Raw genomic sequence first — 12,762 nt, 5'->3', positions numbered from 1 at the left:
TTCAATAAATAAAAAAGAACATTTTAAAAATCTATACAATTATCTTTTGTATAAAGAACTGAATGAGGTTTCTAAAATTAAAAAAGACCATGGTTTGTTTTTTTTTTATTCTTATGTTAATCCCCATACATTACATCATTAGTTTTAGATGAAGTGTTCCATGATTCATTGTTTGTGCATAACACCCAGTGCTCCATGCAGAATGTGCCCTCCTCAATACCCACCACCAGGCTAACCCATCCTCCCACCCCCCTCCCCTCTAGAACCCTCAGTTTGTTTTTCAGAGTCCATCAAGACCATGGTTTTTAAAATCATAGTCGACACATTTACTTGATTCAGTGGAAATTCCTATATGACAGACAACATGGGTTCTGTCCATTAGAAGTTTATAATCTACAACAGACAATGCTCATGAAATCCTGTGTGTCTCTTCCTGAGTACTGTATTCATCCTCTCAATCTCTCCATGTGGGCAGCCCCAAAGAGGCTTCTCCTCCTTCAGAGACCTCACGCATCCCCCTGGCTTTAACCATTGCCTCAATAGGACTCTTAAGTCTGTTTCTGCTCTTTATATCTCCTAATTTCTAGTCCACATGCAACCATATCCCACAGAGATGCTGCTGTCATCTCAAACGCCACCAGTTATAAACCCGTGTACTACCACCACCCGCTGTCACTCCCATCCAACTTTCACAGAGCTCCAGCTTTGTTACTCTTTATACTGTTTCTCATTTCATCCATCTCTTGAGCTGCCACCGCCTCTGCCACACCGCAAGCCCTTACTATTACCTTCGCTTACCCCTAAACAATTCCAAGAGCTTCTTGAGCCTTTCTATTTCTAGTCCAGTGTATTTTTTTCTTTCTCAACATGTTTTAAAAAAGTGAAATTGCTGGATATCAGAGACTTTATTTTATGCTTGATCTTTAAACACAGGCCCGAAGTTAAAAGGAATTCCTGAAGTCATCTGAACTACAGTATTATCTAAGTATTAAATGTCAACTTTCAGTAGAGAAATATACTTAGTATGCCAAATCAGATGGCCACTACGGAAGATGTATACAATTTTCAGCACGTACAAAACTGGCAGGTTTTACTTGGACAATGACAGACTGAAAACAAAAAATGATGTTTCAAGGAAAAACAATTGAATGCTCTAATGTACTGTAATAAAAATGTTATGATTGTGGAGGTACCAACCATATCAATATAGAAAGTTTAAAAACTAGAAGAAGAGAGAGAGAACTCCTACTTCCACCATCCCAACATAACTATGATAATCAGTTTGGATTTCCCCTCCTTTTCGTTTTCCACATGCATATCTTTTGCATAGTTTTAAATCACAACTAAAAAGGAATTCAGTTGAAAATTTCATTTACATAATTTTCATACTGTTAATACGTTGCTTTCTTCCTATTATTCACTACTATAAATAAAGTTGCAGTCAATCTTTGAATATTCTAGTTTATTTCTTTAGGAGAGAATCCCAGCAGTGGGATTCGTGGGCTCAGGGGCATAAACATTTTTATGACTACTGAAACATCTTGCCAAAATCTTTTCAGAAAGATCATTACTAATTTACAATGCTATAAGCACACAGAAGATCATCAGTTTCCTCACACCTTCATTGGCTCTCCAGGCCACAACACAAGTGGTAACAGTTGGCAATTAGTGAGTTGTCGTTTTCTCTGCCATTTCTATTTAAATCTCCTGATACATCCTTTCCATTTTTAAAATACTAGTTGGGTTTCCTTTTTGAATTGTACATTTAGGTACATTAAAAACCCACCTACTTATTAAATATTCCCCTATCTGCGGCTTGTATTTTATCTTACTTTTTCTCTGAAGAATGAGAAAATCTTCTATCTCACATAAGACGACTGGAGAAAAGTAGCTGCAAGCCCAGTGGCTTTAGCAGCTCAGTGTGCAGGACCCTGCGCTTTCCAGCTTTCAGCTCTGCCATCCTAGGTTTTTGCTGGCCTGTCCTCTGATACCATTTTGTTTCCTGATCTCAAGATGGGGCTGTACATCCAGCTGCCACATGCAGTAACGCCCAATGAATCGAGTCTTTGCCTGAAGACTGCTAAGTCCTTCTAGGAGTAGGAATGTGTGTATGAATTTTTCTCTCTCTAGATTTCAGAATTAATAGTATAACACCTATACAATGTACATTACATTCTCTTATAATTTTAAAAGTGCCTCCACATTTGGGGTTTGTAATTCCTTTTTAAAATCAAGTGTATTTATTTAAAAACTTAGATTAATGTAGCACATAATACAAAATGGTGCACAAAACAAAAACTTACAAATCAAGGATTTAGCATAAAGTAAACATCCACGTAACCATTACATCAGTAAAAAAGAATACTGCCAAAGCCCTGAAAGTCTCTAAAACTGGGCCCCCCAAAACATTCCTGTTGTTCCACCCACCCAAAATAACCAGTACTGTAACTATTACAGTGACTTCTTTTCTTTATAGTTTTATCACCTATCTTATCTACACATGCATCCTTAGCACTGTAATATTGCTTGGCTACTTTTCGAACTTTATTTAGATAGAATCATTTCATATTTGCATCCACTGTCTTTCATTCATCATGGTGTGGTGAAATTCAGCCACCCTATTAATTCCTGCTGTAGTTTCTTCCTTTTCATTGCAGTATAGTACTCCTTCATATAAATGTACTGTCTCTTATTTATTTGTTCTACTGTTAACAGAAGCTTGGATTATTTCTAGATGTTGGCTGTAACAAATAATGCCATGCCCATTCCTTTACATATTTGTTGATGCTCATGGTACACCATGCATTTCTCTACAGTACATAAGAATGAATAAAAATGGTGGGTTGTAAAATATATATATCTACAACTTTAGTAGATAATGTCAAAATGGCTGCACCAATTTGTACCGCTATCATCAGGGAATGAGAGTTTGGAATTTCCCATAGGCTTGTCAACACTTGGTATTATCTGCTTATTCTGCTTTACCCATTCTGGTTGGTGTATGATGCTTTCTGTGGTTTTAATTTTGCATTTTCTTGGTTACTACGATTGAGCATCTTGTCACATGTTTATTGGATACCTAATAACTTCTTTTGTGAAATGTCTGTGTTCTCATGCACATTTTCAAAAATCAATTTTCTTTGGGGTGCCTGGATGGCTCAGTTGTTAAGCGTCTGCCTTCGGCTCAGGTCATGGTCCCCTCCCTGCTCGGCAGGGAGCCTGCTTCTCCCTCTCCCACTCCCCCTGCTTGTGTTCCCTCTCTCGCTATGTTTCTGTCAAATAAATAAATAAAATCTTTAAAAAAAGATCAATTTTCTTTTTCATGATGATTTGTAAGTATTCTTCATAAAAAGCCCCGTTTACTCTATGTATATGATCTACATTTCCCCACTCTGTCTTGCCTTTTCATTCTCTTCATGCTGTTTTTGATGAACAAAGATTCCTAATTTTACACAAGCAAATCAATCTTTCTTTTGTGGTTAGGCTTCCTCTCGTTTCTTATTTAACATGTCTTTCCCTATTCTGAGTTTGTTCAATGCTTAAAAACCTCAAGGATGCTTCTGCTTTCCCTATTACGTGGGCCTGAAATATCCTATCTTTTGGGAAGCAGAAGACTCAACAAAAATTAAAATAAGACTAATGGCGGGCTCATCTATAAAAATATTATGCATTTGAAAATTACAGTAGCAGTAAATATGTTATAGTTTAAAGGTTAAGCGAAACTATCTGGAAGTGGCTCATGACAAGTCTCTAAACCTGGACTGACAAAATAAAAGTTACTATACAGATTATGTATAAAAAATTTGTTTTAAACAAGGGTCTTTGGATATTGGTTGCTGGCTGAAATATTTTGTCACCAGAGAGCTTATCTCCATGTGATTAAATTCTCTGAAATTTGTTGATACTTTTTTTGTGGCCCAGCATGTGATCAATTTTTAGTTTTATGGACACAAAGAACTTTTTTTTTTTTTTTTTTTAATACAAAAGAACACATGAGACGTCTCGGTGGCTCAGTCGGTTAAGGACTGCCTTCGGCTCATGTCATGATCCCAGGGTCTTGTGTGTGTGAATTTTTTTCTCTCTAGATTTCAGAATTAATAGTATAACACCTATACAATGTACATTACATCCTCTTATAATTTTAAAAGTGCCCCCACATTTGGGGTTTATAACTCCTTTTTAAAATCAAACGTATTTATTTAAAAACTCATATTAACGTAGCACATTAATATGCTACATTTATATGTAGCATCGGGCTCCCTGCTCATAGGGGAGCCTGCTTCTCCCTCTGCCTCTGCCCCTCCTCCCTGCTCATGCTCTCTCTCTCTGACAAATAAATAAATAAAATCTTAAAAAAAAAAAAAAAGAACACAGATACTGGAAAGAATGTTTACTCTGTACTTTAAGTGTAGATGACCACACTCTAGTGTGAAGAAGGGGGATGGTGCAGACGTTAGATGTAGCTACCGCAAGGGGCTGTTACCCTCTGATTCACTCTACTTCTATGGTCCTGCCTTTTGGGAGCTCAACACAAAGTGACAGGAGCACACTGGACCCTCCCAATTCTTTGTGGGCCCTGAACTTTGATCTCTCTGTCCCCTTAGGTTTCTGAGGCTGTCCTACTCCACTGTGGAAGTGGCAAATACCACCTGAGGAAAAGCAGTCACAAATGCTGGGCTCACCCTCTTCAAGGCTCTGTCTCCATCATTCCCTGAATCTTGAGCCAGGTATTCTTCATTATCTTGTTAGTTCTCAAATGATTTCAAGCAGATTTTACAAATACTTTGCCTAGCATCTGTAGGTGTCTTCAGCGGAAGGGTTGGTCCCAATGACCAGGTCTGCTATTATCATAGCACAAGACTAACTGTCTTGCTTGTCTTTTTTTAAACCTCAATTTTAATTTCATTTATGGAAGCTTTCATTATTCAAAAACTCTATGTATCATCTTAAGATCAGAAGCAAGATTTCCCAAAATGTTTTATATGATACTAATTATGAACGATGGCTTTTCATGAGGAAAAAAAATGAAGGGTTCTATTATGCAATAACTTTGTGTAACCATATGTTATGTACTAAGTTTAATGATTCACAAAATAGATTAGCATTTTAAAGGCTCCGGTAAGTCCTACAGTGAAGAAACCTGTTTAGTTTTATTTAATGCAAGGTTTACCAAACATAGATAAATCCTTCTTCTCATACAGTTCCAAGAAACATATCTTGAAAAGTATAGATTAGAAATCATTCTCATACCTTTTAATATTTTTTCCTCTAAATTTCTCTGGGAATTTAAACTGTTTAATCTTTTCATTCATAAAGAGTATATCTAGGTATAATAATGAGTTTAAACTATTTTTTCCAAACTACTAAACCAAAATGGCACCATTGTTGAAAATGAGCTTACATATATTATCTGACTCTTCCTCACAAAAATAACATTTCTAAAATACCCATGACAGATCATTCATTTTAGGGAAAATTTATACTAAGAAACACGTTAAACCCACATATGCTCTAAGTAGTTCAGAGAAATAACTGCTTCCAGGTGGTATCTGAAATAAGTGACATAAAAGGTCTATTCAGTTAAGTCTAAATTCTGTTAAAAAGCAGCTGTAATACACACGCCATTCAGAATACAATGCAAACAAGTAGAGTTAAGTAGAAGTACACGTAGTATAGGTTAAATAGGCATGTATGAGTATGAACCAATGAAGAATCAGGACATCCCATCTTGATGTGTTATGAGATGTTGAGGTGTACCCTAAGAAGCAGGGTTTATCTCTGTGTATACGTAATAATGGAAACAGACTTTTAAATAACTCACTAAAGGGGCGCCTGGGTGGCTCAGTCGGTTAAGCGTCTGCCTCTGGGTCAGGTTGTGATCTCAGGGTCCTGGGATCGAGCCCCATGTCCAGCTCCCCACTCAGCAGGTCAGCGGGGAGGCTCCTTATCTCTCTCCCTCTCCCCCCAACTCATGTTCTCTCTCTCAATAAATAAAATCTTTAAATAAATAATTCACTAAGCACTTAAAATATTTTAATACTTACTTGAATTTAAGTTTTAATAGAAACTGATGTTCACTAATCATGATTATTAACACTAAACACATTAAAGTAGTTGCCTACGATGGGGGGAGGAAGGGCATGGGAATGGAACAGAGAGGTATAAAAAGGATAATGCACAGCATACCAAGATGCTTTATATAAACCAATGATGATGATGTGCCATGATCTGAGGAGTGTGATTATGTAGCCCTCTAAACATGAGGGTCACGATAGGGAGAGGAGGCTTATAAAAAAAGAAAAATGAATGAAAAAAACAAAAGGAAAAGGGTTATATGCAGAAGGTCAAATCAGGATGATGACAAAGTCTGAGTTTCAAATTACCAAAGGGAACACAAAAAAACCAAGCAGCAGAGACAAAGTCTAGATTTACAGTTGCATGGCAGGTAAGAAAAAAACAGTGAAGTGTGGAAAGTACAAGAAAAAAAATGAGAATTGAAACACTTGTTTGACAGGAGGAAAAACCATGTTTACAATATGCCAGAAGGCGGGAAAAAAAAGTAAAGGCAAGGGGAAAACACATTAGAAATCTCTGAAGAGTTTAACTCCATGAAATAAAACTAATTTTGGAAATAAACCAAGAGTTAGTTACAATTAACATTAAATGAAATAGAAATTTTTGCTTCTAGTCTTAACTAGGCTAGGAAGCAGAAGGCAAAGTAAGATGGACAGTACTGGGGGAGTAAAAACATATGGGAAAATTTAACACAAAAAGAGTATGTATATGGGCATGCAAATAACTAAAATGGAGTTGAAATAAACTATAAATATTTGGAAATATACATACAAGTATAGCAACCTAATGTATAACTGTTAAGACAGTTATGAATTTTCCACAATTAATTATGTTAAAAAGGATCCTACAATGGATCTCATATAATTAATTCTATTCAAAGAGCAATTAATACGTGGCAGACATATTTAGGCATTTATCCTACTTTAGGTCACTATGTTTTATAACTTGTCTCGGCAATATCTGTTTCTTTCTCATCATCTTAAATTAAGTTATTCAATCATCTCTACAATTTTCCTGAGGCAGAAGCTCCTTACATTTTTATAGAATGAATGGGCTGAATACATGCAATTGTGAATTTTTCCTAGAAGTGATCTGTGTTCCAAAGTCTCCAGGAGCACACAATATCTAAAATCAGGAAGGAAATTCCTGCCCTTGTTTTCAGATACAATGATGACAACTGTATTTATCACAGATTAAGAGACCAAGACCACTTAATGTGATGATAATCCAAAGGAATACAGTTATTCTTATAACTCTTTGACATATATGCCATATTTTTGTAATGTTCAGTTCACAGTGTATCTTTGCCAGCACTTCAAGGTTGGGCAGACATATTTAAAACATGTGTTTAAACTTGCTAGTCACCTTTGGAAAGGACTGCAAAGTAAAAAACAAAACAAAAACAAAACCAATTTGGCTATAACTGTGACAAAATGTGAATGTTTTACATGTGGTCACCAAAATAGATCCTTTGAAGACAAACTTGTCAGCAAAATCTTTGTAGCTCTAGAAGTAGGCCCACCCTTTCTTTGTATTGCAACCTCTCTAAAAACATTTCATGCTATTATAAGATGTATCAGTTTGCTAACAATCTAACTTTGGTGAGAATAGATGATACAGAAAGCTTCTCCTTAAGAAACTGGCTTGATGTAAAAACTGTATGAAGGCAATTTCATCTTTAGCAAAGCACAGTATCTGCTATAAAGGAGGCACTCAAGGCCAAGGCATAAAGAACAGAGCAGGGCTGTTATTAAAAAATGTTAAGTACTAGTAAAAGTACTCCTCAGGGGCGCCTGGGTGGCTCAGTTGGTTAAGCGACTGCCTTCAGCTCAGGTCATGATCCTGGAGTCCCTGGATCGAGTCCCGCATCGGGCTCCCTGCTCGGCAGGGGGTCTGCTTCTCCCTCTGACCCTCCCCCCTCTCATGTGCTCTCTCTCATTCTCTCTCTCTCAAATAAATAAATAAAAATCTTAAAAAAAAAAAAAAAAAAGTACTCCTCAGAAGAAAATTAAGTCTACAACAGGACATGTCTACTCTGGTCATATATCCATTTTTTCCTCTTCATTTGGTAAAAGGCCGTATTTGAGGGACAATATTCCTTTTATCTCAGACAGGATAGATGCCTACGAAGTAAAACAGGAGTAATTCACTCACCCACTGGGCTGCTCCCGGCTCCATTTGGCACTGTGAGGTCTGAAGTGCTCAACATCCCACCTAAAAATTTTGGAGAGAGAAAAGAGAGGCCAAAAAATGAACATGAATTGGTTCTCCTTATCTGAATGAAGTAACCTGCACTCCTTTCCTAAAAAACGAAAATAAAAACTAGCCTAGACTGAATTTGGCATTACTGTGTAATATGATGTAGTTGAATGTATATATAAAAGCTCACCTATCAAGCTCTGGATGCAAATGCCTTTCTGTATCAATATCAAATAGTACATATTGATAAGAATGGGGGCAGTGCTGGGGCGCCTGGGTGGCTCAGTCGTTAAGCGTCTGCCTTTGGCTCAGGTCATGATCCCAGGGTCCTGGGATCGAGCCCCGCATCGGGCTCCCTGCTCAGCGGGGAGCCTGCTTCTCCCTCCTCCACTCCCCCTGCTTGTGTTCCCTCTCTGTGTCTCTCTCTGTCAAATAAATAAAAATCTTAAAAAAAAAAAAAAAAGAAAAAAAGAATGGGGGCAGTGCTAATGGAGTACTATTAAATCTAGGACTTAAAGGAGAGGAGACACTGCATTACAAAGAGTAAAGCCGTAAATGCACTGCAAATTTCTGCTGAATTCATGAACTATTCTCTGTATTTTTGACATGAGTGACTCACACTCAAACTTTTAAATCTTTGCTCATGATATTCTTTTTTTTTTTAAAAGATTTTATTTATTTGACAGAGAGACACAGCTAGAGAGGGAACACAAGCAGGGGGAGTGGGAGAAGGAGAAGCAGGCCTCCTGCAGAGCAGGGAGCCCAATGCGGGGCTCGATCCCAGCACCCTGGGATCATGACCTGAGCCGAAGGCAGACGCTTAACGACTGAGCCACCCAGGCGCCCCTTTGCTCATGATATCCTAATTAAATTTTCTGCCTGTCAAAGTATGGCTTTCCCATGATAAGGAAAGTTATAGATGGCAGATTCTGTGTATCGTTCCACTGTGCCCGAGAGGATGCTAGAATGCCACAGTAAATCCTCAAAAATATTCTTCAAAATGGAGCCAATTATGTAGCAGTGACTCTTGCTCATCAAAGACAGAACATTAAAGGGTAGCAAGATAAGAAACTGCTTATGTTAGCAATTCTTTTCCTTAAAGAACCAGCAGAAGAGAGACCACTACGTACCTGCACTGCCAGTACTTGGTGGTCTCTGAGGGACTCCAGGGGATACATTTCTGTGTAATGTGGCTTGAGGCGGAGACAGCATGCTTGAATCTGCTAATGTCGAGCTGGCGGCCAAAGATGGGGACACAAGTGAACTCCCTGGGTTAGTGTAGGACAAAGCATTAGGGCTGGTCACAGGGACTGTGACAGACATTGAGAAGTTCTGAGGTGGCAAACCAGGCTGTAAATAAAGAACAAGAGAAAACTGTTAGTTTCATTTTCATCTATATTAAATGTAATAACTTATGAACTTTAATTTGATAAGGTAAGTCCAGTTATTAAAAGTAGAGGATGGGGATAGTTTCTTACTAAATCAATTGGCAGATTTAAGTTGCTTTCTTTAGAATTATATTTGAACATGAGTATGTTTGACATAACCTTTTCAATTTCCATTTTTATATATAAATACATATATACTACTATAACGTGTATATATATATATTTCAAATATTCTTGGAGATGAAAATTAGATGTCAGAACCTGATATTAGTGTTGTCAGATTTAGACATTACAAAATATATCGTTGTTACCAAGTAAGCATAAAATTAGCACTCTTAAATATCCAAACCAGTTTAGTAACATTACATTTCTATTGAGAGATTACAAATAACAAAAGGGGAAAAATACGTACACATATTATAAATATAATACACCAAATGTGGGACAATATAAGTAAGCCCTAGTTTGATTTAATTGACTGACATTATTAACGGACAAAACTTAAAAAAAAAAATCAAGTCATATATACACAACACACTGCAAAGAAACCATCTAAACAATTTAACCACTGACAACCTATTTTTAAATTGTATGAAGATTAAATTACAATTATAAATGCTATCTTACTTCCCTCCTAAACATTCTACACCCCCTTAAAGTAATATTTGCTATTTCTTCTTGTATTTCCTCCATTGACCACACATAATATACTTAATTAACCATGAAAATAACAGTTCTCTTTATAACAGCTTCATTATAGAGAAAGAAAAAAGCTTTCCTCTCCCCATATTTTAAAACAGCGATTGCAAAGAGCAGTAACACTGTGAATTCAAAGTTGGAAGAATATAGTTTATGTACTCTATTCAATAGTAGTTTATTTCAGAAAGAAAATTATCATTCATTAGCTGATATAAAACAATGGATATATGATAAAAATTTTTTCAAAGGAAAAGCAATTTTATTTACACAATATTTTGCAGCTTAACATTTACTACAAAGTCACCAACATCTATGTGAGGTCAGAAGGGATTTTATTTTGTTTGCTATTGTGTTTTTTTAAGAATTATAAAGGTATTAGCACAGAAATACTTCCTTAAGTCTATTTTTCATGAGCTTTTTATAGTAAAGGACTCCTTTGGAGAGATAATCCATGAAGTATAATTCAACGCATAGTTTTTAAGAGAATTATCTCCGACAATGAGATAAATACCAGCAGTGGAACCAATCTGTTCCATGAAGCCTACAATACAGATATAGCATTAGAAAATCAGATCTAGAATAGCTGTTTTAAGCAGCTCTTGCCAACGAGCTTCCCGTGAGAACTCTTTGAAGAACTATCAAAGAAGCATGAACTCAAAAAAGTACTGGTTTCCATGATGGTTAGATGTATGAGCATAAGAAAATTTTAAACCAACTATTTGTTTTACAACCAGTTTAAGAACACTGCGTCCTTAAATTAGTATCAAGCCAAGGCTCTCTTCCTCAATACCTATAGTAAAAGAAAAGAAAAGGAGTTTGGAGGTATTTTGCCAAATAGTTTTGGGACATTTACAAAGAACCAAAGAGTAAGCTACTACTATTACAGCAACTATACAAAATAATTAAAAATAATTCTAAAACACCAAATTTCCTAATAAATCTAACCATTTTATATTTTATAGTCTCAAGATCTATTTACGTACAGGTAAACTTTTTAAAAGTCATGAGAGAGAAAGGGAAATCTTATACACACCCTATATATTTACAATCATGGAAATTTAGAGCTAGAAGGGACCTTAAAAATTACATAAGCCAACTCATTCACTTTACAGATGAAAAAACTGGAATCCAGGAGGGGTTTATGCGCCCTATCCAAAGGTACAGGAGATAGTAAGTAGAACTTAGATTAGGATGTTTTCTCTTCACTTCCATGTTTAAGACATTGAACATGTATTATAAGACTGCAACAAATTTATTTTGAAGTTCTATAAAACAAAAAAAAACTAATGAAATTTTTTCCCCTTCTACTTATTGGTTATCATCACCCACTGTGAAAATAAACAAGAAGTGTAGCCAATCTCTTCATGCACAAGATAAAAGCACAAACCATACTTTAGTACTCACTGCGATTTTATGATTCCGCATCATATTATCAAATTCCTCATTAATTTTTTTATATTTTTCTTCTGTATGTGGAGTTAGCACATAGGAAGTATCAGGGTCTGGGCTGTCGCACCCTCTGTGTTCCTTCTTGTTCAGAGCCTATATAATGAAGTTAACAAAAAGGATCAACAAATAAAAAGTAGAGGTAAAGTAAAAGTACTTACAGGGCCTCGTTTGAAAATAAAATCACTATCTTCATTTAGTTTGCTGAATCTGTCCTCCGAGAGTGGACTGTGCTCAAAGTAATCGTCAGCATCAGGGCTCTCACAACCATTAAGGCCTTTCTTTCTTAAAGTCTGAAATACAATTGGAAAATTCACACACAAATGATACTAACTTGCCATGAGTTTTTTTGTAAAATTTATTAAGAGAGCACAGACTGAATGAATTGAGTTATTACAAGAGCCACTGAAATGGTTTTAAATGATCACAAATGTACTCTAATCCTCCAAATAAGGTAAACCTTAGATATAAGCAAAATTAATGCTCCCATCATACATTAAGAAAAAAAGGAATGTTTACTTGTTTGGATTCTTTCTTCCCAAACTTCCTAGAGAATATTAAATTACTCACGGCTCTGAGAGTTACAACCTGAATCTGGTAACATCCTGATCAACATATCTGATAGGGCCAATGAGTGTGCGAACTGACATAGAAATGTATCAAAATGATGCTTTGAGAAGCTATCATAGTACGTTTACAAAATGAACATTTCAGCAACTTCATCTACTGAAACTGCTTTCTGCCTGAGTTAATCCTAGCCACCAGAAAGAATCAGCATTGTATCTCAATAACTGCATTCCTAATTTGTTCTTAAATACTATCATTTTCCTACATAACTTTGAAGCATAAAAACTCAAATACTTATTTACATATGGCAGTAATGACTCTTTCCTATGTAGAATATACATATTATTAGTGACTTTATTAGTGACACTGAACATGTATTATAAGATTG

The 12,762-nt window shown here is 36.1% G+C and overlaps 1 protein-coding gene across 25 annotated transcripts in view; it reads right to left on the bottom strand.

Annotated features, from left to right (window-relative positions):
• The window catches only part of MEF2A (myocyte enhancer factor 2A), a 175,793-nt gene that overhangs the window by 25,920 nt on the left and 137,111 nt on the right, over positions 1 to 12,762 (bottom strand). For 18 of the 25 annotated variants that reach the window (XR_010404894.1, XM_064569981.1, XM_045899506.3 and 15 more), the window contains 3 exons: positions 11,754 to 11,903; positions 9,405 to 9,624; positions 8,230 to 8,289 (listed from right to left, as the gene is read on the bottom strand). Coding sequence is in view for 24 of the 25 variants with exons in the window: in XM_064569981.1 (XP_064426051.1) it covers positions 8,230 to 8,289; positions 9,405 to 9,624; positions 11,754 to 11,903 (430 nt within the window). In the remaining variant the exon portion in view is untranslated. Of the gene's footprint in view, positions 1 to 8,229; positions 8,290 to 9,404; positions 9,625 to 11,753; positions 11,904 to 11,968; positions 12,101 to 12,762 lie in introns of all 25 variants that reach the window. The other 7 variants (XM_064569982.1, XM_054513346.2, XM_064569984.1 and 4 more) reach the window with 3 other exon arrangements.

The sequence above is a fragment of the Mirounga angustirostris genome, unplaced genomic scaffold, assembly GCF_029215605.1.
Source record: "Mirounga angustirostris isolate CCGP_5_RB_7025 unplaced genomic scaffold, mMirAng1.0.hap1 SCAF_9, whole genome shotgun sequence".
In the NCBI taxonomy this organism is placed as follows: domain Eukaryota; kingdom Metazoa; phylum Chordata; class Mammalia; order Carnivora; family Phocidae; genus Mirounga; species Mirounga angustirostris.
The sequence above is the reverse complement of the archived record's forward strand: the minus strand, read 5'-3'. Positions and strand labels throughout refer to the sequence as shown.